This window comes from Gopherus evgoodei, chromosome 1, assembly GCF_007399415.2.
Source record: "Gopherus evgoodei ecotype Sinaloan lineage chromosome 1, rGopEvg1_v1.p, whole genome shotgun sequence".
Lineage (NCBI taxonomy): Eukaryota > Metazoa > Chordata > Testudines > Testudinidae > Gopherus > Gopherus evgoodei.
The window spans coordinates 106,155,838-106,183,568 of record NC_044322.1 but is presented as its reverse complement, the minus strand read 5'-3'; the positions used below and the strand labels follow the sequence as shown (position 1 = coordinate 106,183,568).

General features: G+C 39.3%; 1 protein-coding gene across 3 annotated transcripts in view; it reads right to left on the bottom strand.

The window, feature by feature from the left end:
• MYO16 (myosin XVI) overlaps positions 1–27,731 on the bottom strand; it is a 623,763-nt gene that overhangs the window by 244,447 nt on the left and 351,585 nt on the right. For all 3 annotated transcript variants that reach the window (XM_030568459.1, XM_030568449.1, XM_030568467.1), the window contains exons 12-14: positions 25,540–25,605; positions 22,230–22,357; positions 5,108–5,213 (exon numbers count right to left, since the gene is read on the bottom strand). In XM_030568459.1, the coding sequence (XP_030424319.1) occupies positions 5,108–5,213; positions 22,230–22,357; positions 25,540–25,605 (300 nt within the window). The remainder of the gene's footprint in view (positions 1–5,107; positions 5,214–22,229; positions 22,358–25,539; positions 25,606–27,731) is intronic.

The window sequence follows — 27,731 nt, the reverse complement described above, 5'->3', positions numbered from 1 at the left end:
AAATAAGTTTCACTTTTCTCTCACACACACAAACGACTGGTACAGATATAACATGCAGTGATCAATCCAGGTGCCATTTTTACACCTTTTTAAAATATATATTTTTAAAAGTCTTACAATAGAAGTGTGTTTTCTCATTTGGTTGAGCAGGGGGTTGTGTGATTCCCTGTGTATTTAAGTCACTAGATATCATATAGAATCAAAGGCCTGGAAGGGACCTTGAAAGGTCATCTAGTCCAGTTCCCTGCAATCATGGCAGGACTAAGTATTATCTAAACCATCACTTTAGTATGTTGTTTTAACTAGACGGAGAGCCTGACTCAGAACTAATTTGCACCTTGCATTGTCATTTGCACCTTGGAAAACTTGAGTATAATGCACTACTATTTTACTACACAAGTGCAAGGCTGTAGAAAATCATGCCTAAGGTTGTGAGTCTGTCACAGAAGTCATGGATTCCGTGACTTTCCGTGACGACTATGACTTCTGCAGCAGCTGGTATGGCTGGCCTGTGGGCTGCCTGAGCAGCTTGGGCAGTCCCTTGGCCAGCCGCACCATCTGCTAGTAGGGCAGTCTCGGGCCACTGTGCCCCCCACCAGGAGCATCAAGAGTGTGGGTGTGGGAGGGGCTCATGGCTGGGGCAGGGAGTTGGACCATGGGAGGGGATGAGGACTCTGGACATTACTTACCTTGGGGAAGCAGCGACATGTCCCCCAGCTCCGTCCTAAGTGGAGGCATGGCCAGTGGGGCTCTGCGCACTGCCTCCCTTCACAGGCACCACCCCCACAGCTTCCATTGGCCGCAGTTCCCAGCCAATGAGAGCTTCAAAGCCAATGCTCAGGGCGGGGCAGCGCACAGAGCTCCACTAGACGTGCCTCCGTACAGGAGCCAAGGGACATGTTGCCACTGTCAGGGAGCCTACCAGCGTCACGAACCCCTCCCCCGCAGCAGAAGCAGGTGTCCCAGGCTGCACGCTGCTGCTCGCCCCCCACCCTAGCACCAGTAGTCAGGGGTTATAGTGCAAGTCTCGGACAAGTCATGGGCTGCAAATTTTTGTTTACTGCCTGTGACCTGTCCATGACTTTTACTAACAATACCAATCACTAAAACATAGCCTTGAAATATTAGAAATTTAATTAGCTATTTGTCCAGTAGATGGCAGCAGCAAATTGGCTAATTTAGTTCTGTAACTTCAATAGAATTCTATGAAGGATGAATTTGGCCCAGTGAGACTAATTAAGCACTCGTGTAAAGAGATAGAACTGTACTAATTTTAATGGAGTTATGCATAGCTGCTGCAGGTATGAATTTAGCTTATCATGCTTACCAGTACTTCCTAAAGTGAATTAAAGTGAAAACCAAATTTGTTTGCCTGTTACCACATGTACTCATTTACTTTTTATGGAAAGCATCTTAACTGATCTGAATTCCACCTGCATGGGTGTTGATAGAAGTTGGACCAATGACAGAGACCAAGCCAGTGTCAGGAGCAGAACACAAGTTTCCTGACTCCTGTTCCAGTTCCTTATCCAGTGGACCATGCTGGTCATTTTCCCAGTTACCAAGAACCAGAGGACTCAGAATAAATATTTATTATTTAATCTGAATTTTAGGAAAGGAAAAGCGATAGAAGATCTGATCTGGATTTTAAAATCATAACTGAGTTAAAATACAGGAATAGGATTTATGGGCCAGGCCTTCAGATGGAGCAAATCAGTTTAGGTCCACTGAGGTCAGCAGAGTCATTCTGATGTACACCAGCTTTAGATTTGACCCATTGTGTTTAACATAATGATCTAAGGCTTTGTTACTTGTATAAAACTATGCTAATACAACATCAAACAGGAGAATTTAAATGCAAGAAACTGAAAAGTTATACTTCCCACTGTAACATGAACAGTTTCATTGATCATCTGTATTAAAGCATGTATTTTAAAAAGTATCACCAGTGATTCAGACCTCTCTGCATTGCACTGGTACCATACAATAAAGTCAACACTTCTCTGAGCACTTTAATATTTGGATTTCCAGACTGTGGCTTTGTTTGTTTGAATGTATAATGCCTTAAGTAAACTCAGCTGTGATTATTTCAGTGTAATCAGATTTCAATACACAATTATTGAAATATGAATGCAGCTGTTTTCCAATAGCCAATCATCTGTTATTATCTGTATTCCCATAGTGCACAGGAGCCCTCATCATGGACCAGGACCCCATTGTGCTAGGCACAATAAAAACACAGAACAGTCCCTGGTGCAAATAGTTTACACTGTAAACAGAAGGGTAGGAATAAATGGAGAGGGGTAACTAGTGGTGTTCCCCAGGGTCAGTCCTAGGACCAACCCTATTCAAGTTATTCATAAATGATCTGGAGAAAGGGGTAAAAAGTGAGGTGGCAAAGTTTGCAGATGATACTAAACTGCTCAAGATAGTTAAGACCAAAGCAGACTGTGAAGAACTTCAAAAAGATTTCACAAAACTAAGTGATTGGGCAACAAAATGGCAAATGAAATGTAATGTGGATAAATGTAAAGTAATGCACATTGGAAAAAAACTCCAACTATACATACAGTATGATGGGGGGGCTAATTTAGCTACAACTAATCAGGAAAAAGATCTTGAGTCACTGTGGATAGTTCTCTGAAGATGTCCACGCAGTGTGCAGCAGCGGTCAAAAAAGCAAACAGGATGTTAGGAATCATTAAAAAGGGGACAGAGGTTAAGATGGAGAATATATTGCCCTTATATAAATCGATGGTATGCCCACATCTTGAATACTGCATACAGATGTGGTCTCATCTCAAAGATATACTGGCCTTAGAAAAGGTTCAGAGAAGGGCAACTAAAATGATTAGGGGTTTGGAATGGGTCCCATATGAGGAGAGATTAAAGAGGCTAGGACTTTTCAGCTTGGAAAAGAGGAGACTAAGTGGGGATATGATAGAGGTGCATATAAAATCATGAGTGATGTGGAGAAAGTAAATAACGAAAAGTTATTTACTTATTCCCATAATACAAGAGCTAAGGGCCACCAAATGAAATTAATGGGCAGCAGGTTTCAAACAAATAAAAGGAAGTTCTTCTTCACAGCGCACAGTCAACTTGTGGAAGTCCTTGCTTGAGGAGGTTGTGAAGGCTAGGACTATAACAGCGTTTAAAAGAGAACTGGATAAATTTATGGAGGTTAAGTCTCTTAATGGCTATTAGTCAGGATGGGTAAGAAATGGTGTCCCTAGCCTCTGTTTGTCAGAGGGTGGAGATGGATGTCAGGAGAGAGATCACTTAATCATTACCTGTTAGATTCACTCCCTCTGGGGCACCTGGCATTGGTCACTGTCAGTAGACAGGATACTGGGCTAAATGGACCTTTGGTCTAACCAGTACAGCCGTTCTTATGCTCTTATGAGAACAGATGGATACAGATAGACAAATGGGCGGAGAACAAGCAGGAGTGGTACCAGAGTTTCTGGCACCCTAGGCAGAATTCAGGGAGCAACATTTTGTGTGTTCCTCACGGGGCACGCAGGACCTTCTGGTTCCGCTCCCATCGCACCACCGAAGAAGGGCCCTCCACTGAAATGCCGCAGGCGACAGTGGCAGTCATTGAGCGGCTCAATTGCCTGCCACTGTTTTCCACGGCACGTCGGCAGAAGGTCCTTCTTCAGCGATGGGAGTGGAACCGGAAGCTCCCGTGCACCCCATGAGGAGTGCACAAAATGCCATCCCCTGAATCCTGGCGCCCTAGGCGACCACCTAGGGTTGCCTAATGGAAGTGCTGGTCCTGAGTACAAGTAAATAATAAGACAATATTAGTCAATATGGTAGGCAATGGAACTGAATCCAAGCATGAGTCATTGAACTCAAAAAGTGATTTTGGAAACAGTTAAAAGCCCAAAAATAAGTGGTTTAGACTGGAGCGTCCATCTAAACCTCAACCATAGTGTTCCTGCTGTAACAGTATAATGATAGGTGAGTTGCGCTACCCAGTTGAATGAAAACTTTTGTATTTAGTATTTACTGTCACAGAAATAGATTCTGCTGTCAGATACATGTGGCCAGTTCCTGTGCTTCCCTGACAGAATTTGATCCAGTTGTGGAAATCAGGTATGAAATTAAATATAATATGTACATCTTATATCTATTCATAAATTTATGTTAGTTTCCAAATAAAGGCTGATAACACTACCCTCACGTAAGCTTTTGCAATCCCTTTTTGGTGTAATGGCAAAACATGACTAAGAACATATAGAAATCATTTTGCTAAATTTATAGCTAAAAATAAATGGTTAATCACTTTTAAAATGTAATAAACAAGCCATACTAGAGGAATAAAATTAGATCTGTTATAGTGATCTGGTTTAATGGGGTTTTGACATAGTGTGTAAATAAAAATAATACTTTTGCAAGTGACTGTTAAAGAATAGTAATGAAAGTACTATATGTATCACCAAGACACAACAATTTTCCTTAAAACTTTCCAATTTTGTCTCCTATAAGATTACTTCAGACTCCACAGTATTTTTTATACTTGCCATAAGGAACACCAATATAGAGAAGGTGGATGAGGAAGTTTGAAAGCTTGTCTCTTTTGCCAACAGAAGTTGGTTCGATAAAAGATATTACTTCACTCTGTCTCTCTAATGTCCTGGGACCAACACTGCTACAGCAACACTGCATATAAGGAACAGCATAGACACAGACATAACCTTATTTAGTTATTGAAGGCAATAGGAATGTGTTTAATGGTGAGCCCTATACTATAGACATTCCCTATAGGTAGAAGCAAGGATGAAAATCAAAATGACCAAAAATCATATTAGCAAAGCTGACTTCCACATTTTGGCCCAGTCACTTCAGCTCAATGTGAACTTGATCCTACTCCTATTCAAGTCAGTGGAAAAAACTCCATTGACTTGAATATGCAAGAGTGCAAGAAGCCTTTAATCTGTATTTTATGCAAAGCACCTAAAATATTTCAATAGCTAGGGCAGGATCAAGCCCTATGTGAGCATGCCTATGAAATTCAGTTTCCCTCTAAGCAAAAAACTTTTCTTGGTCAAAATACATATTGATACTATGTTCTGAAACAGCTCAAAATACTACTTACATGTTTTATCTTTGAATCAAAGGTACTCCTGCTGGAACTCGATCTGCATGTCAGGTGCTTCACTATTTGTTTGCAGGCTTCAGTTTTCCCAGAACCACTTTCTCCACTGCAGAAAGGAGGGACGGGAGAAAAACACCACTATTTTTTTGTCTCAGTTTTATACATTACACTATTTACAGCCTCTGTTATCCCTACTGGAGTGGACACTCCAGACAAATGTTAATTCCTAATAGAGGCATAATTAAGAAATAATATTATTATTAAACAATCTGGATATTAAATAATCATGAACACCACATAAAAGACAAACTGGCGTATAATCTATGATTATGAACACTAGCCATTTTATGCACGATTTTCCACTTGTCCTCACTTTAGCACAGAGACAATGTAAAGTTAAAGTTCTTATCCTCTGTAGTGTTCTAATAGCAATGTTGTTACCTTTCCTTTTAATGAGCCCAGCAAGGTGATTATACCAATGCCAAGCTATCTGGGGTTTTGTGTTTGAAGGGGGATGGGCGTGGCAAAGGTGAAAAGAAAAAAGATGGAAAATTACCAGGCGAATGAGGAATGAGAGAGAGAATGAAGAAATACAGCACAACCCAAAGTTGGCTGATATATGGCACGCTGATGTGCCAGCAATTTCCCTTTTGCTATGTTGCCCTGTTCTGTATGCAAGCTGCAGGGTAAAAATTATTATCTCCCCAATCTCTGAAGTGCTACACACTCAGACTTCAGATATTATGATATTGTTTCATTTCATTCCTTGCACATGGAGAAGAATAAACAATGAATGGGAGGGAAGGAGTGGGCAAAGAAAACAGGTAATGGGAAGTAGGAACAAGAAGGTGAGGAGGAGACAGAAGAGATGGGGGAAAAGGAAGTGACAACACTATCAGCAAGGAAATGAACACAACATAAATAAGAGTGGAGAGGAGAGAGACCAGGAGACGAAAAACTATACAGAATTAAAAATCATAAGAAAAAGCAGAAAGTCTACAAGGAGTGGAAGATGGGAGTCATCAGCAAGAAAAGCTACCTTACTGAGGTCAGAATATGCAGGAAAAAGTGAGACAGGCCAAAAGCCATGCAGAGTTGGACCTTGCAAAGGGAATTAAAACCAATAGTAAAAAGTTCTATAGCCATATAAATAAGAAGAAAACAAAAGTGGGACCGCTAAATACTGAGGATGGAGTGGAGGTTAAGGATAACTTAGGCATGGCCCAATATCTAAATAAATACTTTGCCTCAGTCTTTAATGAGACTAATGAGGAGTTTAGGGATCATGGTAGGATGACGAATCAGGATATGGAGGTAGATATTACCACATCTGAGGTAGAAGCCAAACTCAAACAGCTTAAAGGGACTAAATCGGGGGCGGGGGGCAGATAATCTTCATCCAAGAATATTAAAGGAACCGGCACACGAAATTGCAAGCCCATTAGCAAGTATTGTAATGAATTTGTAAACTCAGGGGCTGTACCACATAACTGGAGAATTGCTAACATAGTTCCTATTTTTAAGAAAGGGGGAAAAAAGGTGATCCGGGTAACTGCAGGCCTGTTAGTTTGACATCTGTCGTATGCAAGGTCTTGGAAAATTTTTTGAAGGAGAAAGTAGTTAAGGATATTGAAGTCAATGGTAATTGGGGCAAAATACAACATGGTTTTACAAAAGGTAGATCATGACAAACTAACCTGATCTCCTTCTTTGAGAAGGTAACAGAATTTTTAGACAAGGAATCGCAGTGGATCTAATTTACCTCAATTTCAGTAAGGCATTTGTTATGGTTCCACATGGGGAATTATTAGCTAAATTGGAAAAGATGGGGATCAATATGAAAATTGAAAGGTGGATAAGGAACTGGTTAATGGGGAGACTACAGTGGGTCATACTGAAAGGTGAACTGTGAGGCTGGAAGGAGGTTACTAGTGGAGTTTCTCAGGGATCAGTTTTGGGACCAATTTTATTTAATCTTTTTATTACTGGTCTTGGCACAAAAAGTGGGAATGTGCCAATAAATTTTGTGGATGACAAGAAGCTGGGAGGTATTGCCAATACAGAGAGGGACCAGGATATCCTACAGGAAGATCTTGATGACCTTGTAAACTGGAGTAATAGTAATATCATGAAATATATTAGTGAAAAGTGAAAGGTCATGCATTTTAGGGATTAATAACAATTTTTGTTATAAACTGGGGATGCATCACTTGGAAGTAACAAAGAAGAAGGACCTCAGAGTATTGGTTGATCACAGGATGACTATGAGCCGCCAATGTGATATGGCCATGAAAAAAGCTAATGCGGTCTTGGGATGCATCAGACGAGGTATTTCCAGTAAAGATAAGGAGACACTGAGACCTCATCTGGAATATTGTGTACAGTTCTGGTGTCCCTTGTTTAAGAAGGATGAATTCAAACTGGAACAGGTACAGAGAAGGGCTACTAGGATGAGCCGAGGAATGGAAAACCTGTATTATGAAAGGAGAGTCAAAGAGCTTGGCTTGTTTAGCCTAAGCAAAAGAAGGCTGAGGGGAGATTATTTCTCTCTATAAATACCAGAAGGATAAATACCAAGGAGGGAGAGGAATTATTTAAGCTCAGTACTAGTGTGGACACAAGAACAAATGGATATAAACTGACCATCAGGAAGTTTAGACTTGAAATTAGACAAAGATTTCTAACCATCAGAGGACTAAAGTTCTAGAACAGCCTTCCAAGGGGAGCAGTGAAGGCAAAAGACATATCTGGCTTCAGGACTAAGTTTGATAAGTTTATGGAAGGGATGGTATGATGGGATTGCCTAATTTTGGCAATTAATTGATCTTTGATTATCTTTGACTATAAGCGGTAAATATGCCCAATGGCCTGTGATGGGATGTTAGATGGAATCTGAGTTACTACAGAGAATTCTTTCCTGTATGTCTGGCTGGTGAGTCTTGCCCACATGCTCAGGGTTTAGCTGATCACCATGTTTGGGGTCAGGAAGGAATTTTCCCACATGGCAGATTGGCAGAGGTCCTGGGGGTTTTCGCCTTCCTCTGCAGCATGGGCATGGGTAACTTGATGGAGGATTCTTTGCACCTTGAAGTCTTTAAACCACAAGTTGAGGACTTCAGTAGCTCAGACATAGGTCAGGGGTTTGTTACAGGAGTGGGTGGGCCTGCATTATGCAGGAGGTCAGACTCAAAGATCATAATGGTCCCTTCTGACCTTAAAGTCTGAGTCTATAAGACTTGCCTTTTCTCTGAATCTATGCAGAATGAGACTGCCTTTGCTATTTGTTTTTTGACTAATTTAAACTATGTTTTAATATTGTAAGTTTCTATCATCATTTAGAGTCTGATCCTGCATTCTTTGTACACCCAAAGCTTCTACTGAAGTGGATGGGAGTTTTTGGCTGTGCAAGGGTTTCAGAAGCCCTATATGTATTTAATGCAAAACACCTAAAATACTTCAGTAGCTAAAACTTTAAAAAAATCATAATTGAAGTCAAGGAGTTCACTGGCACACGTAATCTGAGTTTAACATCCCAGTGGGATTGACAGTGCAAGGTCTGTGACATAAATGCACTATGCAAGGCTCCGGTCATCAGCATTTGATTTCCTGGAAAGTTTCTCCTGGAAAATCTGATGCTATTCAAGGTTTTTTTCTGAAATCTGCCTGGTCCCAGATAATTTAATACACTGCATAGGTAATAATTTCTGTATTCACTAATGCGTTCATTTGCAAGGAAGGGGTTGGAAACAAAAGTTTCTTAATCAGACAGCACTTTATTCATTTTAATGGTCTTAAAAAATCAGCCCTGCAAAAGGTCAGTGCACTTCTGCTAGTGGCAAAAGCTGTACGGAAAGGTCACAGTAGCTGCAGTGCTGAGGAAGTGATCACTCATGTTTGATTTACCAAGTAGTAGAAAGTGTACCAGCATGGAGAGTCATTTAAGTGTTTCAGTGAAATTGAGTTTAATCACATGCATTCGTGCTAACATAATAGATATCACATAGAGGGATTTTCCCTTAACAGAAATCTCTGTAGGAGGTGGAAGGATTAATCACTGAACAGAGCTCCAAGCTGTAGTAGGAACTGGTTGTGGGACAAAGGGACAAGCACAGTAGCAATAACGGCAGTTTTGAAACTGTATTTGCATCAGAAGAGGAGAAGTTGCAAGCAGCATCACACAGTACGTGGAATCACAGAAGGTCTACTGGGAGTAAAAATACCCGAAAACCTCTTTTTTCCCCCCCCCTTCCCAAACACCTCCTCCCCACAAAGTTCTGCCTTTTTTGGAAAGCTCCAAAATAACCCAGACTGCCTATTTTATTTCAGTAGTGTCCAAAATGTGCTAGGTGCTGTGCAGACACACAAGAGACAAATGCTACCAGAAGAGCTTACAACCTAAAAGCAAAGATCAGACAAATGTGGGGGAAATTATACAAAACCCTGTATTACCAAAGCCTGTCAGAGGGACACCTGGCACATCTCATTTGTTTTTCTATACTTTTATCTACATATAAAAGCCATCTCTTACCAGTCGTATTTTTATTCCCCCTTTTCTCTTCCTTTTTATTTCCTCTTCTTCTTCTTGCCCTCTATCTCTAACCACTGCTGTTTCTCACACTGAACACTCCTCCAATCCTTGTTCCCTGCTCCCTGCCCCACCTCCCATCACAGATCTAAAGCTGAGTGTAAGAAGCTGATATCATTAGGGAATAAAAGCAACTACTCAATTAGAAGACAACCTCAATAGTCTTAGACATCTTTCTAAGGTTTGCTGGGGATTGGAGCAGAACCGTCATGTCTTTTCTTGTCTGTCTTCGCAGAGCCCTTCAGTCACTTCCAGTGGGGATGGGGTGTTGGTACTTCATAGTTAGGCCCTTCCAAATTCACAGGCAGGAAAAACGCATCACAGACAGTGAAATCTGGTCTCCTACTGTGAAATCTGGTCTTCTGTGTGCTTTTACCCTATACTATACAGATTTCAAGGGGGAGACCAGAGTTTCTCGAATTGGGGGTCCTGACCCAAAAGGGAGTTGTAGGATGCTCACAAGGTTACTTTAGGGAGGTCGTGGTATTGCCACCCTTATTTCTGTGCTGTGTTGAGAACTGGGAGGCGAGAGAGCACCGGATGTTGGCCGGACACCAAACTCTGAAGGCAACGTCCCACCAGCAGCAGCGCAGGAGTAAGGGTGGCAATACCATGCTATCCTTATTTCTGTGCTGCTGCTGGTGATGGCTCTGCCTTCAGAGCTGGGCTCCTGGCCAGCAGCTGCTGCTCTCTCGCCACCTACTTCTGAACAGCAGCGCAGAAGTAAGGGTAGCAGTACTGCAACCTCCCCCACAACTCCTTTTTGGACATGGACTCCTACAATTACAATGCTGTGACATTTCAGATTTAAATAGCTGAAATCATTCAATTTATTATTTTAAAAATCCTATGACAGTGAAATTGACCAAAATGGATTGTGAATTTGGTAGGCTCTAATCATTAATACTTTACTCTCATCTTTCTAGTAGGCATTTTTCAAAGGGTCCGTACCAATGCTGTATCACATTGTTCTTAGGGGATAAGAAGCAGCAGTAGTGGGACATTGTGTTTTTTATAAGCCACGATTCCATATAATTGTATGTACTTGGTGCTAGTTAGCATAGAAACTTACTTAACATAATGATCGCCTCTTTGTAGGGTCTGTTACAGAACAGACATCCCAATTTAGTGCATAACAGCACATTTAGTGCATGCTCCCAAACAGCAAAATGAAGAGCTTGTGCAGCCTGGACCTGAAGGAATCTATTCCATTAAACAAACGTCCAGTATTTCATAATCACCATTTCTAGCTAAGGACAGTGGTAGTTGTGGTGGCACACTTAGTACTGTACCCCACCCTCTTTATTTTCTGTGTTCATCCTTATGTTTTTGCCTTCACTCTTAAGAGGCAGCACTAGCATTCTGCCTTTATAATAGCACTACCTCCCAAATCCTCTGTCTTCCTCAATGCTATGGCTGCTAGCAGAAAAAAGCAATAGCAAACCTCAGGCATTAGTTGTCCTCTGATACTATCATGTTGTTCTCTCACATCAAGACAAAATACAGATCCTCTCACTTCACTGCATAGAAGATCAATCAAGTTATCAGAAATAGGATAGCAGTAACTCTGCAGTCTTTTCCACAGCAGAGAATGCCAGTGAGCAGAAAGCTTTTCTGAAGTTCTAAACAATCATAAATCAAATCAAGCAAAGCTTTAGATATTTGATAAACAGGCCCCAAGTAACTTGTAATCCAGTAATCCCAAATCCTGGTTTAGGGGGTACAATCCTTAAAATCTTGCAGCCAAATATTTGCATTCAGCAACATTTAGCTGGTTTACTATGTTCTGAGATTTCAATATACTATTCTAAGAAATTATTATTCAGTTTCTTTAACCTGAGAGTTCATTTCCTAACAGTAGTTTCCTTAAAGAAGGGCTTTCCAGGATCACTGGGCTTTTTCACCAATGTTCACTAGAATTGGAGAATTCCAAGAAATAGTAAAATGTAACTAACACATGCTCCATATATATTTTTCAGTTTTTACAAAACAACCATTACAAGTCCATGTGCATGCTTCCAAGCAGGCAGTACAACATTGGCATAATGAAGACTTTCACCACAATGATATAAGAGCAAAAATACATCATCCTCTACCTCTTTGCACCGTGCCCTGAAGATTAACAAAATCAGGCTTTGAGCCTACTATCTGGTTTATTTCTACAAATGTATGTCCAATAGGAAGACCTGAAGGAGCAACACTCTGATGCGGAAACTACAGAATCCAAACCACCAAAAAAGAAAATCAACCTTCTGCTGGTGGCATCTAATTCAGATGATGAAAAGGAACATGCGCCGGTCCACGCTGCTTTGGATCATTATCAAGCAGAACCAGTCATCAGCATGGACACATGTCCTCTGGAATAGTGGTTGAAGCATCAAGAGACATATGAATCTTTAGCGCATCTGAAATGTAAATATCTTGCAACGCTAACTACAACAGTGCTATGCAAATACTTATTCTTTCTTTCAAGTGACATTGTAAACAAGAAGCAGGCAGCATTATCTTCTGCAAATTGAAACAAACTTGTTTGAGTGATTGGCTGAACAAGGACTTCTAGGCTCTAAAGTTCTACATTGTTTTATTTTTGAATGCAGGTTTTTATTGTACATAATTCTACATTTGTAAATTCAACTTTCATGATAAAGAGATTGCACTACAGTACTTGTAGCAGATGAATTGAAAATACTATTTCTTTTGTTTTCTACAGTGCAAACAGTTTTAATAAAAAATAAATACAACGTGAGTACTGTATACTTTGTATTCTGTGTTGTAATTGAAATCAATATATTTGAAAATGTAGAAAACATTCAAAATATTTAAATAAATGGTATTCTATTAACAGTGCGATTAATCACAATTAATTTTAATTGTTTGATTAATCACAATTTTTTTAATTGCTTGGCAGCTCTAATAAAAATATTTGAAAATGGTATTAAGTATTGAAGCTACTCGCATAAAGAGAAGTTTAACAGCACTTTCTAGCCATCCATGGCACTGATGGGGCATAAAGTTGTCTTACATTATTGCATTTTCAGACCCATGTGATTCTACATGAGAAAGGTCCATGTGTATGTCAGAGAGAGGCCTCATAAACTGATATAAATTTAAGATGAATATTGCTGATCTGTCTCTTAAGTTTAATTTTGTTTTTTAAATAGAAATATATTTTTATTTATATGCATTTCCATGCTGTCCATAACTGTAGTAGTAAGCAGAAATGGCAGAGCTATCAAACAGTTCCATATATGAAGCGGGTATGGACTACATCTGGTCCCTTACCAATATGGAACTACCTAACAATAATAAGGTAGTTCATTAAAATTCCTTTTTGCCTCAACTACTATGAACCAATAGCTAAGAGAGAAGGAGAACATGGTCTTATAAGGGGAACCAATGGGTAATGCTATTTTTTTCCCCCTGAATTTAATGTTATTGTTGATCTGCATTGTCCCACAGTTCACAAGTGTAAATGTGGGGGTTCATCATTTGGGAAATATATTGGGACCTTGAGCACCTTGACGGGGGGGGAACAAGTAACTAGTAACAGGTGTAAGCAATTAATCCCTGATAGACCAATCTGCTATTGCCACGTCATGACTTTTTAAAGAAATAAATATGCAGAAGTGGAGACTAATATAGGTTATGGTTGGTCAAAAAATTTCCATTCGAACTGTTTTTTGACTGAGATTTGGATTTGTGACACAACAGTTTTTTCTGATTTCCTTAGAAAATTTTAGCATTTTATTAAAAAAAAAAAGAGAATGACCCAAACTTGAAATATTTCTGTTCAAAATGGCACCCCAGGTGCCTCATGGGAGTTGTGGTTTAGGTGCTTATACCCCCATTCTCTTCTATGGGCTGGGCTCTCTGGCAGAACACACAATGGCCAGGGACACCTATGATATACCTTCTTCCTTCATCATGAGTTCAACCCACAGAGAAGAATAGGTTCATAGGGCACCCAAACAACTCCTCTGAGGCACCAAGGTGTTAGTTTGAATAGAAATACTTCACATTTCATAAAGGAGAAATACATGGAAAATTGTAGTGCAACTGCCATATCAAATTTTAATAAGGAGATGCAACACATCTAAGCAGTACATATGTACAGCTTGTTTCTGTTCAGTAACATGCTACATTATATGCAAGGTAGAATAGCTGCTCATAACCACAAATTGAATTCATTTCTGTTAGGGCAACTTTGGTTTTTTGTCTGGACATTAAACAGAACATTCAAAGCTTTGGAAGAATGTCTAAAATGAGCCCCAATTTTTTTCCCTAAAATTGAAACCACTTTTTGTACCTGCCACTCATTCAACAGAAACCTGTTTACTTTGAGCTTGAGACAGCTTCTGAAACATGTCATGTGTGTAAACCACTATCCCTAAGCATTTTACCAATATCTCCAACATTGGTGCTGGATGCTTTTCTCACTCCTTGTGAAGAAAAAAGCTACTCTTTTATTTTTCAATGAAGTTCCTCTTCCAAGTTCCTCCTCTTCATGAAGTTTTCATGAGTGCTACCAAAAGCTTTCACACAGATTAATGCCATTTTCATTGGCATCTTGCAAGTGCTTAAAATGAATGAAAACAAAGGGAGTCAATGTGCAGTAGCCATGTAATTCATTTTCCAATTGCTTGTCTACATGTCAGGGTGAAATGCACTATATGTCCCTGAGTCTCTTAGTGTGCATAAAGGTCTAAGGCCCAATATCTTTTGGGAATTTCAACAGGCCAACAATAACATCTCAAAGGAATGCAATGCTATGGCTCTGCCCAGTGAAGTTTTTCCACCACTAGCATTAAAAGTTGATTAGGTATACACTACAGTTGTCATCTGAGATTTTTTAGTGAGTGAAGTTTTGGGATAAATGTTTATTTTCAGTTCCCAGAAAGTACTAGAACCAGAAGTGCAGAATACTGCAAAAATAGGTTATTCTTGCACTATTTCTGTTCATGACTTGAATGAGAAGTCATAGAAGTCTTGTTCATTTGAACTGCCAACCAACTTGGAAACCCAAGAGATTCAGATAAGCTATAAAAATTCGCTAAATTTTTGGATGTTCCTCTGAATTCAAATTCTAAACACTTCCTGGTGTGCCAATTATTAATGCTAAAATCTGTTCTGATACTAAGTAATAAATAGGTTGAAGAAAATCATTTGGCAGATTGTAAGCTCTTTGGGGCAGGAGTTCTCCTTTTGTTCTGAGTTTGTACAGCACCTAGCCCAAATGGGGTTCTGGTCCATGACTCGGCTTCTTAGGTGCTACTGCAATACAAATAATTAAGAATTCTAAGAATAGATATAAAACTATTGTGTTTATATCAACATGCGTATTGTTATATAATATTGACATTGGAGATAGATATAATCCTTTTCTGCAACTGGAAATAATGCATCACTACATTTTTAACCAGAATTATGTACTATAAAAATAAGATGCTCTGTAACTAGCAAACACGCATTAATGTCTTCTGATTATTAATTCTAGTAGAAAATAAGGGGTGATGAAACATTGAGAAAACAAAACAAAATTAAGTTCCCCAGTCTATCATTTTTAAGAGAAGAGAATCTCAGTCCTTTTCAGATTTACACTAGATTTATAAATATGGCTTATTTAGCTATTAGGCCATTGGACATTAACACTACTGGTTGCTAAAATGGGTAACAGATTAAAATAATTCATTTGATGTATGTGTTTTAAATGTTTTGTTTTAATCACCAAATTAGACATTAATGTCCCATATAAGGGTGACTAAATCTGTTAAGGATGCTTGGCTCTTACCAAGACATCTATAAATTATTGTGTAGTTAGGCTTTCTGGCTAATTCTAATGCTTATCTTGTCAGTTCTTAATGCATTTCTAAAGTCATGCATGCCTTGAGGGGAGGAGAAGGATAACTTTAGCAAGCAAGAAAAAAAACAACGTGTTAGAAACAAGCTGATTTGATACAGGGAAGTCCACTACTTGGCTGTAATAAGCACATAGTACCATCTAACTATATTTTAACACAAACGGCATCCTGAACTGTTTTTCCTCTATTAAACATTACAAGTCAGCTGAGAGAATAGAAACAACAAACCAAGTTACATTGAAAAAATGGCAAAAAAATCTACACCCAACCCTACAACATTTGGCTAAATGCATCCCTAGTGTAACATCATGCACTTCAATAAGGTTAACCTAAGGAGACATTTGGTCATTTGCAGAGTGAAAAAATGGAAGAAAAAAACCCATGGAGGAGATTTAAGAAGCATATTTGCATGAGAAAAGAGATATTTTAAGAGAAAATATGAGGAGTTACAGAAAGCTAATGAAGCTGACAAATTGCAGATGAGCTGCAGAAGAATTGGCTCTTTTGCTAATTTGGGGGGGATTGTGTGATGGAAAAGAGAGGAAATAGATAGTAGATCAGCAGAGGGGCCAGGCACAGGGGATGATCAGGTGCATGAAGTAAACTGGAGCAAGACAATAGAGAACTTTAAAGGCCAGGGGAAAAGTTTCTACTGAATCTCAAAATGAAAATATATGGCCAATTCTCATTTGCAAAAGAGCCCCTTTACAACACTCTGTGAAGGGTAAAGATCCATTAAAGTGGGCGCAAATTACAATTACACACACTGTGAAGGCAATATAAATTAGCCTTAGCATAAATGCAAACAAGGCCCACAGTTCTTACCCAAAGAGTAAGATTGAACATAGGGTGGTGTTGAATTTTTCATTTGGTTATTTTATGAGGGCAGGGATGGGAGACAGTACATCTCTTACTATATAGATCCACACATTTTTCCCTTCTGGGGAGGTCAGAGGACAAGAGCCATGGGAGTCACTGAAGCCCGCTGTGTATTCTCAGGCTGGGTGGAGGAGTCCTTTCCCTCTCTATTTTATTTATTATTATGTATTTGTATTTTGGTAATAGTTAGAGGCTCCAGCCTCATCAAAACTGTACAGACATATAATGAAGAGATGATCCCTGCATTTAAGAGCTTGTAATCTAAGTATAAGTTTAGAGACAACAGAGAGATACAATAAAGTGACATGGGGGCAGGGGAGTTGATATACAAGGACATATATTGACAGTAATCTGCACTAACTGAGCTGTCCAGCATAAAGCTAGATTCCGTTTTTGCAGGCACAGCCCTCCCTGAAGGATGTCTGGATAAATGCACTGCAGCAAACCCTCAGAAAGCACTTGCGGAAGTGGTAGACTCCACCAGCCTTGGAATGAGTGGACCATCTCCTTTTGTCTGTGCCTCACAGGTTGTATTAGCTCACATACACAGGGAGAGGTGAAGAGCTAGGAGGCCGCCATGCTCTTCCCGCATCCCTCCCAAAGTGAGCTAGAGCAGTGCATACAAGGGCACTAGTAGGCAACAAGGACTTTACTCTTTGGGCTCGACCTTACTCTAGCCCAGATCCAGCAAGTATTTAAGCATAACTTTATGCATGTAAACAGTCCCACCAAAGTCACTGGGACTACTCATAGTCAGAAAGTTAAGCATGTGATTAGGGAGTGAAAATAAAGTAAGATGAAAGACATTTTTAACTGACTTTGTATCAAAATTCATGTTAGTTGTATGGGCACCTGGTGGTTACTATTTCTTGGGCAAACGTGGAAGGAAAAAATGTCCATATAAACTGAGAAAAAGTGTACCAGTAATAGTTACACTACATGCAGAATTCATTAGCTATAGTAGTTGTGTCCAATGAAAGAGTAATTAATAAATGATTAGTAAAGGCCGCTAAACCCATGGGAAATGCCTTCTCGCACATAAACTTCAGGCAGCTCAAGAAAAACTAAACTAAAAACGCGGCTAATAAAAGAAACACTAACTTCACTAATAAAACAAGATGACATGCTTGATGAGGGTGATGAGGATGAACGAGTGTACAGTATATGACACAATTTCCAGGTTTCCTTAGTCTCTTCCAAAAATGTACTAGGTTGTTTGATGTACTGCAGACAAAATAAAGCATTTCTGTAGAGTGTGTGTGTTTTTTTTCTTTCTTTCTTTCCAGACTCTTCAGAAGGAATTTAAAAAGGGGGTATTTTGTCACAATAGTAGTGTTGCTTTATTTATTTAACAGCAAGCAGTTAAGGTGAGTACAACATGCTGACAATTGAAAATACAAAGGAAAACATATGTGCTAAGTATTAATACCATGGGACCCAACTAATTTGCTTATCTACACATCCCACACTTTGCACTCAAAATTGACAACCTCTCTTCACTTGTTAGTAAAGATTATTGTAGTAAGAACTATTACTCAAACACCATTATTTTTATAAAACTTATTACAAAGTTCTGTGTGACACTATAAAGCATTGACATCAATAATTAAAAATAGACTAGACTTGTCAAACAAATGCATATCTTTGCTTATTTTTCTTAATACATTTCACTTACTCATTAATTCCCTTTGCGAGCACAGACCCTTATGACAGCATGGATTACCATTTAACTTCAAGGGAACTCCACATGGTGATACAGTCCATCCATGTGAATGACTTTACACAATCAGGGCCTACTATAATTTGCAATAGCTCTCCTGCTCATTAGTACATAGTAACAAGATTTTACTATATTAAGCAGTTACTAAAGATAGACCAAACTACTAGTAACAAGATCAGCACACTTCACTCTCTGGGTTAGCTGCTTGCCTGTGTAGAGGGCTGATACTTTACTCTCCACTGCGACACTGGTATGTTGGATAGTTCTGTACGGGGAGATATTGGCAAACCAGTAAAGTCCCTGAAACCACTATGGCTTATTGATAAAGCAACCTAGTCAGCAGGCTGTAAAGTGTCCATGCAGCTTGACCAAGGCAGGGGAGAGGAGGGTTTGGGGTGCCTCAGAAAGGGCAGCTTGACCCTGCATCCTTCCTGATAAAAATTGTGTTAAAGTTGCTGATACATGCATTTTAAAAGAGCAGGATGTGCCCCAGGAATGTCTATTGGGGTCTCAAGGCTGCAGACACTGGAAAAACCCACACCTGGTTAATCAATAGTCAGAAGGAACCTCTTGCTTGACCACTGAAACTGCTTACTTAACAAGTTTTCTTTAAGGGACATGCCATTCTATTCCTAATGTATAAATAAGGGGGGAAAGTTTGAGGTAGTTGGACTCATCTGGGGACTCCTTTGGACTCTTTTTGGACTTTCCTTCTGGATACATCTTGCAGACCCCACCAACAGACAGGGGATTTGGCCACCGGAAGCCTGCCCCTGTGTCACTCAAGAGCCACACTCAGCTTTGATAATTATCAAGGGTTGGAGATGTTTTGCTAATCTGTTGCGGACGTGTGTAAGTGCTTGAGACAAAGTAAAGTGTAACTTTAAGTGAAAGCACTCTTATGTTGTTCTGTTTGTGCCGGCAATCTATCAATCGAACGGCCGTGTCTCCCCTGATTTATTTCCTGACATCGCCTCGCACAGACTAAAAGTTACCAAGAGCTTTGGGTTGAAAGAATCCTGGGTAACAGTTCAGACTACCCACCTAAACCAGTAACGGAAAAAAATATCACAAGGAGAACAAATAAAGGATTCCTGTTAACTCAGAAACCATTGTCTGTGTCATTTTGGAACCACATCACTGATATTTTATTATTATTAATAATGTTAATGAGACTAATAAAGGGATCTCTCATGACCACTTCTGACCAGGAGAAATGGCCTTATGATAATTGTGTTAGCTTTGACTTTGGTTTGTATAAAAATGGGCATTAATCAATCTACGAATCTCAGCATTCAAACCCTGCTAATGATTCATGATGGGGAGTATATTAGAGTTGCACATAACAGAATCTAAACTTATTTCAGACAGGAAGGACCTTTTGAATATCTCTTCAAGTACTTTAGAAAATTTGTAATTCCCGCCTGGTCTTTCAGGGTATGTCTACACTACAATTAGACACACGCAGCTGGCCTATGACTTGGGCTTGCAGGGCTCAAGTAAGGGGCGGTGTAGACATTGGGGCTCAAGCTGCAGCCTGAGCTCTGGAACTCTGCCACCTCCAGCAAGCCTGACCATCTGCACCTTAATTAAACCGTCCCTTAACCTGAGCCCCAGGAGCCTGAGTCAGCTGGCATTGGCAAACAGCGGCTATCTAATTGCATAAGAACATAAGAATGGCCATAGTGGGTCAGATCAAAGGTCCGTCCAATCCAGTATCCTATCTACCGACAATGGCCAATGCCAGGTGCCCCAGAGGGAGTGAACCTAACAGGTAATGATCAAATGATCTCTTTCCTGCTGTCCATCACCACCCTCTGACAAACAGAGGCCAGAGACACCATTCCTTACCTAGTAGCCATTAATGGACTTAACCTCCATGAATTTATCCAGTTCTCTTTTAAACCCTGTTTTAGTCCTAGCCTTCACAATCTCCTCAGGCAAGGAGTTCTACAAGTTGACTGTGAGCTGTGTGAAGAAGAACTTCCTTTTATTTGTCTGAAACCTGCTGCCCATTAATTTCATTTGGTGGCCCCTAGCTCTTATATTATGGAAACAAGTAAATAACTTTTCCTTATTTACTTTCTCCACATCACTCATGTTTTTATATACCTCTATCATATCCCCCCTTAGTGTCCTCTCTTCCAAGCTGAAAAGTCCTAGCCTCTTTAATCTCTCCTCATATGGGACCCATTCCAAACCCCTAATAATTTTAGTTGTCCTTTTCTGAACCTTTTCTAATGACAGTACAACTTTTTTTCAGATGAGGAGACCACATCTGTTCACAGTATTCAAGATGTGGGCGTACCATGGATTTATATAAGGGCAATAAGATATTCTTCGTTTTATTCTCTTTCCCCTTTTTAATGATTCCTAACATCCTGTTTGCTTTTTTGACTGCCGTTGCATACTGCCATGTAGACATACCCTCAGTTATTGTCAAAGAAAAGAGAGAGAGAGAATTGTTCAAGGACCCTAACTCTTGGTGTTAGGTTATCTAATAAGTCATAGCTTTACAAACTCTTTTTTTCTCACCCACCAAATCTTTCTCTCTTCAGCTTCCAGTTCCATACTAAACTTTGGATCTAATTAGAGTCCAACTAAAAGATGCCTAGAATGTGTATGTCTGTGGATTGTGTTGGATATAATATAATATGGAAAAACTGATGTTAGAGTGTTCTGCTGAGATCATTAGAACTTGATCTAATGATCTCAGCAGAACACTCTAACATCATCCCTCCATCAGTTCACTGATATACTGTAACCTAGAATGAACTGTATCGGGGTTCAATATCCTGATCTCTGCTGTACCACGTATCACCTCCCTCCTTATCTAAAATTATCACCATCATCTGCTCTCTGTCACTAAACCAATCCTTTATTGAATTGAATATCGCTCCATTTATCGCATTTGCCATTATTATACATTAGTATTTTAATTTGGTATTTGACATTTTCCAAAATGTAAGTACATTTTACCTATTGCTCCACCTCATACACTACTGTTGCCATCCCCCCAACACTATTAATCTACCAGTACTGTCCCAAATGGATATGAAGTGAAAGTTCATATTTTGTGGAGCTCTTCATCAAAAACACTGAATACAGGGAATTTTTTATTTTTATTAAAACGAATTATTTCACCTCAATAAAAACATAATAAAGAGAATGTGAACACAGGATAATGGTTTTCTGCTGCTTAAAGGTCACTGTTCCCTGCACAGTTCAGTAACATCTCAATTCTAATTATGTTATAAAACAGGTTTATGGTTTGTTTCAGCCAACCAGCAGTCAGTTTTTCCATAAAAGTACAGCTTTGTTTTTTAAAAGTGCATAGTATTTTTTAAATGAACACATATTACACAAATGTTTACTTACTATATTCAGTGAAGCTCAGGGAATATATAGTGCTTCTACTGATTAGAAATAAATTATCTATTAAAGTACAATTTAATGAAAATATATATATGTTTGATTATGTTTATTCAGTTCCCTCAACTTTTATAAGCATGAGGCAGTCTGATTAGCCAGTTCTGTCTAAATTAGGTATTTATATGGCCCCCTAGTGCAGACAGCCCCACAGTCTCTAAAGTATTTATAACTACCAAACCCCTGAAAAGTACTTCTATCCCCATTTAACCAAATGGGGAACTGAGGCACAGAAAGAGTTGCTCAGATTCACCCAGAAACTCCATCGCATATCAGGGACTTTAATCCATATCTCCCAAATCCTAGGTTACACCTAAGCCATTGGACAATCCCTTCTCTCAAGTTTGGATCCTAGTTCATAATCAGTGTGATATAACTAAAAAACAAAAACAATTTTGGATTGTGGACAAATCTTTGTTATTAAAGATGCTTGAATGAAGCTGATAGTTCTCCAACAAAATGAATAACACTTACACTGAATTAAATATTTTCCTTCACACTGTTATGTTGCAATATATGAGACATATGAGTAAATAAGAATAAATCAATTGGAGGGAAAAAAATAAAAAGGAAACCTTGTCTGCAGAGTCCCTGGGGAAACATTTCAAAGGCATGAGTTATAAATCACTTAATAGAAAGATAGATTTTCACCTGAGAATAAAGCATTGAGGACGCCGCTCCTGGAAAAGCATGTGGTAAGCCCTTTCAGCACAGGAGAATATATGTGGGGGAAGTGAGGAACACAGTTTGCCAGAGTCACTTAGGTAAAGCTGGGTGACCTGAAAAATAACTGAACATTAACACAGGTGGCAAATTCTAAACCAATATTTTTTCATCTCTTCAATAAGGGGCTTCCTTAGGGCTTCCTAGACAATATAAACAAACTATTTGGGTTCCTTAAATTATTTGTAAAGCATTTCATTAAAGCAATACATATATCAATATCAGCATAAGAGTTCTATTTAAGATTTGCTATTTTAATACTTAATTTTAATAATAGTGGCCAATCATGCAGATTTGGCCAATTGTTAAAAAAACAGATAATATATTAAGTTACATTATTTATACTTCACATGATAATCCTTCAATGTCCTGGTTTTAAAATATTAAACAAAAATAGCATGGATGCCCTCTGAAATAATAAGACAGAGATCAATGAAATCAGGTTACAAGTTAATTAATTTATTATATGACACAGCAGTCTACCAGAAATACTTTATTTGCAATTTAGAAACACTTCTCTAATACACATAATTAGCAGCATGCTCTACTCTCATTGGCTAAAAATGGCAAAAACCAGTTATCCTACTGTTAGCCTACATTCCTCTGAGACAAACCTGACATTTAAGGACTGTTAACTAATTAGAATCATAGCCTTCAGCAAAATTGGCTTGTAAATATCTATAGTTTAGCTCATTTAAAAAATGCTGAGCCTGACTTAAGTACTATTGTTATTCACTAACTGTATCTCTGTATATGATGAGACAACACAGAGCTACTCACCTACCCTAGAAAGTGAATATTTCCTGGGGAAAAGGGGGGCAAATAGTTGTGCATACCTTTCTATCAGTGTTACAGAGGGCAAACAATTTATGAGTTTACCCTATATAAGTTTTATACAGGGTTAAACAGATTTATTTCGGGTTTAGACCCCATTGGGAGTTGGGCATCTGAGTGTTAAAGACAGGAACACTTCTTAAACTGCTTTCAGGCCATGTCTACACTTACAGTATTGCAGCGCTGGTAGTTACAGCTATGTTCGTACAGCTGTGTAGGGCCAGCGCTGCAGTGTGGCCACACTGACAGCTACCAGCATTGCAGTGTGGCCACATTTGCAGCACTTGCAGCGCTGTTGGGAGTGGTGCATTGTGGGCAGCTATCCCAGCATTCAAGTGGCTGCAATGTGCTTTTCAAAAGAGGGGGTGGGGTGGAATATGACAGGGACCGTGGAGGAGACAGACAGAATGGATTTTTGGAGTTGACACTGTTCTCAGCTCCCTGCCTTGCAAGTTCTAAGGACTGGAAGACACACAGTGCCTACCTTCAATCATTTTAAAAGTTCTAACTCCCTTCCCCCACTCCTCTCTCATTCACTAAATGCAAATTATGTACTTCTAAATACCCGTCAGACCAGATAAGCAACTGCTCAACACGGACTTCCCCCTCTCCCTCTGCCGTGTGAGAGTGCTGTTTCTCTCTTCAAGCAAACAGCTGTGAACATTCCAAAGTAATTCCCCTGCCTGCCTCCGCTCGCTCAGCAAACAGGAGCTGTGTTTGTTTTTTAAATAAGCAGTTTGGCTGAACTCCGAGCTCTCCCTTTCTTCCGGTTTGTTGTGGACAGGAATTCTGGGATACCTCCTTATACCCCGGAGGCCAATAAAAGCGCTGGTGGGCGTCCACATTTGCTGACCAGCGCTGGATCACCAGCGCTGGAATCCCTACACCCGAGGCTCGACCGGGTGTACAGTCAGCGCTGCAACCAGGGAGTTGCAGCGCTGGCCGTGCTTTGCAAGTGTGGCCACATCCTAAGTTGCAGCGCTGTACCCCTCACCAGCGCTGCAACTCTCTAGTGTAGCCATGGCCTTAGTTTAAGCTTACAGCTGTTAGGGGACATGGTTCAGACTTGGGTCTGGGTTTGCAGCAGGGTAGTGGGTCTGGCTCAAACCAGGCAGGGCACTGACATCTCAATCTGGGAGGGCAGGGAAAGCAGGGGCAGAAGTAGTCTTGGTACATCAGGTGGCAGCCCCCAGGGGGTTTCTGTGATCCAACCCATCACAGAGGGGAAGAGAACCCCTTGCACATGCATGTGCCTTTTGGAATGCAACTCATGTATAAGGCAGGATCCCACTGACAAGGAAACTGGAAATGTAGCGCATGCTGAGACAGTTTTATACTGCTAATACCTGTTTAAGTATTCGTTAACAAGCTGTGTTGTTGCAAACATTTCTGAGCTATGCAATAGGGGTAGCGTCTAAAAACAATGTGTGGCCCACCAAAGGGTTTTAGTGGATTTTGTGCCCCTTACTACCTTAAGGTTGCCCAGTCCTGCTCTATGAGGAAAGGGCTTGAGCAACTCCATATTCAGACCAGGTGGGAGATTTCTAGCTTAAGATCCAATTTTAATTTGCTGCTTCTGCCACCTGTACTTTACACCATTTGTTTCCCCCAGTTTACTATTAGGTCATACATGTGACATTTTAAACAGTCACAACCTACAGTCTGCTAATAGTAATTCTGAATACTACAAACTCTCGGTAAGTCTTGCAAGCAAAATTACTACCTGTTTGTACAGTTCTTAGCACAAGGGCTCTCATCTCAATATAGCACAAATAAAACATAATAGTAATAATAATAATAATAATAGGCAAAATTCAATGCTTCACACTGACGCTGAGCATCTAAAATGACTGGACTGGACTGAGACATGACTTGTAAAACATAATATAAATTTATGTTATGCCAACATTGCAAGAGTACCAATATTTTGATACTGAAATGACAGACACTTTATTTATAAGTGGTTTGGAGTTAAAGAGAGCTTTGCACAGGCCCAATTGAATCATCATGTTTAGGTTGTTGTGGGTTTTTTTGTTGGTACCTAAATAATCCGTGAACGAAATATTGTTCTGCTTATTGTCACTTCTGGCAAGATTGCTGTTTCACACTAGTAGCACTCAAGGAGAAGAAGATAAGTAACAGGCAACATCATAAAACAAAATAAAAATGTTTATGGCCTGAAGGAGACATTCATAAAGATATGAACAAGACACCGTGTGCCTTAGGCAAAATTCAAGTTATTGCTAATAATGCAAAATTCAAATGAGATGTTCCTAATATGAAAAGAACAGAGATATTTCTTATTGTTTTCCTTTTTAGTGCTTTGGGATCCCAGATGTGCTTTATGGATGAAACTCCACTGAAGTAGATCTATATGATAACATTTTTAGAAGAAAATGCTTACCATAGTGGAATAAATTGGAAGTTCTTTAAATGGATTAACCAGCAACAGTATATCTCCAATGTAGGTCTGGAAAACAAATTATAATTGGTTTATTAAGTGATAAATTAGATCTTTCAGGAAGTTAATGATTTTCCTTCAGAAAAGACTTTTTGCAAAAGCATCTTAAATCCAGTAATCAACAAACAAGTTACAAGTTCATAGTTCCAGATTTCAGAACCTTTTAAATTCTTGCTCTTAAGAACTAAGATCCAAATTTACAATTCAGATTGCATTATTATAAAAAGTATAATTAATAGTAAGTGCTTCACAAAGTAAAATGATTAACAAAGGAATTGCATTGCATTTATTATTGTAAGATTATTTATTAAATGAATCTGTAATTTACCATTTGTTAAGCTTAGCAAAAATGAGTGAAGTTCTTATCACACAACCCAATTGCTTCATCATCTTATTAAGGAATAGACCATGCTAGTAGTGCTAGCAGAGTTAGATAAATAGAATGGATATTTAAAAAGTTGTTACTGGAATAAAAGACAGTAATCAACAAAATTATGACAACCAAAATTCCCATTGTCTACAATGGGGCCAGGATTTCACCTGCAATATTAGAACAAACACTACATGAATCCACTGCGCTGCATTCTCTAGTATATCCTGACTGCTTTGTGCCTTACTTCTTACTCACCTCCCAGCGGACTAAAGTTAATGTCTCCACACAGCTTCTGGTTCCTGACATAAGAGGCATCGCCAAATTGCCATATCAGCTCCTTGGGGGCACAAACAGCCAGTGCAAGGCTTCTCTAGCTTGTACCAGAGAGAACACCAGTGATGGGACGGCCTCAGGAGCCAGGATATGTAAAGGTGACTTTAAACCACTTTTCCCACCCACTTCTGCTCTAGTTTTTCACCAGCAAAGATTTCCCATAACAGAATCTGGGACCATTGATTCCTATAATGTTATTTAGTTTTTAACCTTGTTCATACATGAGGTAGCTGAAGAGTAGTTTCTACAAACAATAATAACAAAAGAACGTAAGAGCAAGCCAACTGAAACACAGATTGGCCCTGATTATTTTAACACTATGCACTATAGAAAACTAAAACTAAAAACTGAAGAATTGTTTGGTGGCAAGTGCTTTTCTAATTGATTCATAAAATTCTAGTACCATGAGGTATTTTGTCCAACTGACAATGAGTGAAGTAAAAGCTGTAGTTGTTGAGGAAAAGTAGAATTTAGTAAAATATTTTCACATACTAAAAGTAATGTGAACTTCTGTTGTTGGCTTTACATTGTATTAGAACATTAAAAAGTGTTTTTCAACATATTCTTAATTAAATTATTTAGTTATTATTGTGCTTTTAAAAGATTTTGCCCACAAACACTGATTTAAAGAAAAATGCTTCAGACATACTTTACCAAAACAAACTAATAAAACAAAACAAAGCAAAAAACCAACCAACCAAATTAAAAAAAACATTAATTAAAACAAAGACAAAGGAAACAAGCAATGGCCTGAGGGAGAATTTTCCTCTACTGTCTCAATGTGTTTTGTGTTGTCTCCCAGTGGAAAGGACCATGTTGTCTTCTGTTTCTTATACAGCACTATGGACAATGTTTGAACTCAGTTTTAGTTCAGAAAGCTTTACTTTTGTGTAAAAAGAATATACTTAATAGTTTATTTTCATGTAAACAGTTATCTGTCACAATACAGTCCTCAGTTTGCTTTTTATAATATTTAGATGCCCAAAGAACGCAAAAATATTATTTATTTCAAATCACTAGGCCCAGGCCCCTGGAGCCGCTCTGTGTCACATCCTTTGTGGAAAACTGCCATAAAGCCAGTACAGGCAGTTTCTTAAGCAATCACTGCAGGAATCCCTTCATATAGAGGTAGATGTGGTAGAAATGCTATAGTGAGTCCTACCCCACCTTTTTGCTAGTTGCAAACTGTAAGAGGGTAAGGCCTGGGCTCTCTAATCACCAGCTGATTTCCATATTACAAAAAGGCCACTTGTTGCTGTGGGCACCCACTCTAAACCCTGAAGGCTATTCTCATGTATGCCAAAGAATGGATATGTGCCCAGTCAGTCCCAGGATCAGAAGAGCACATGGGCTGTGAGGGTGGGGTGTGTGGTTAAAGATGCCTTTGCATCCATTCTCTGTCTCCCCACACAGGCTGCCATGTTCCTTG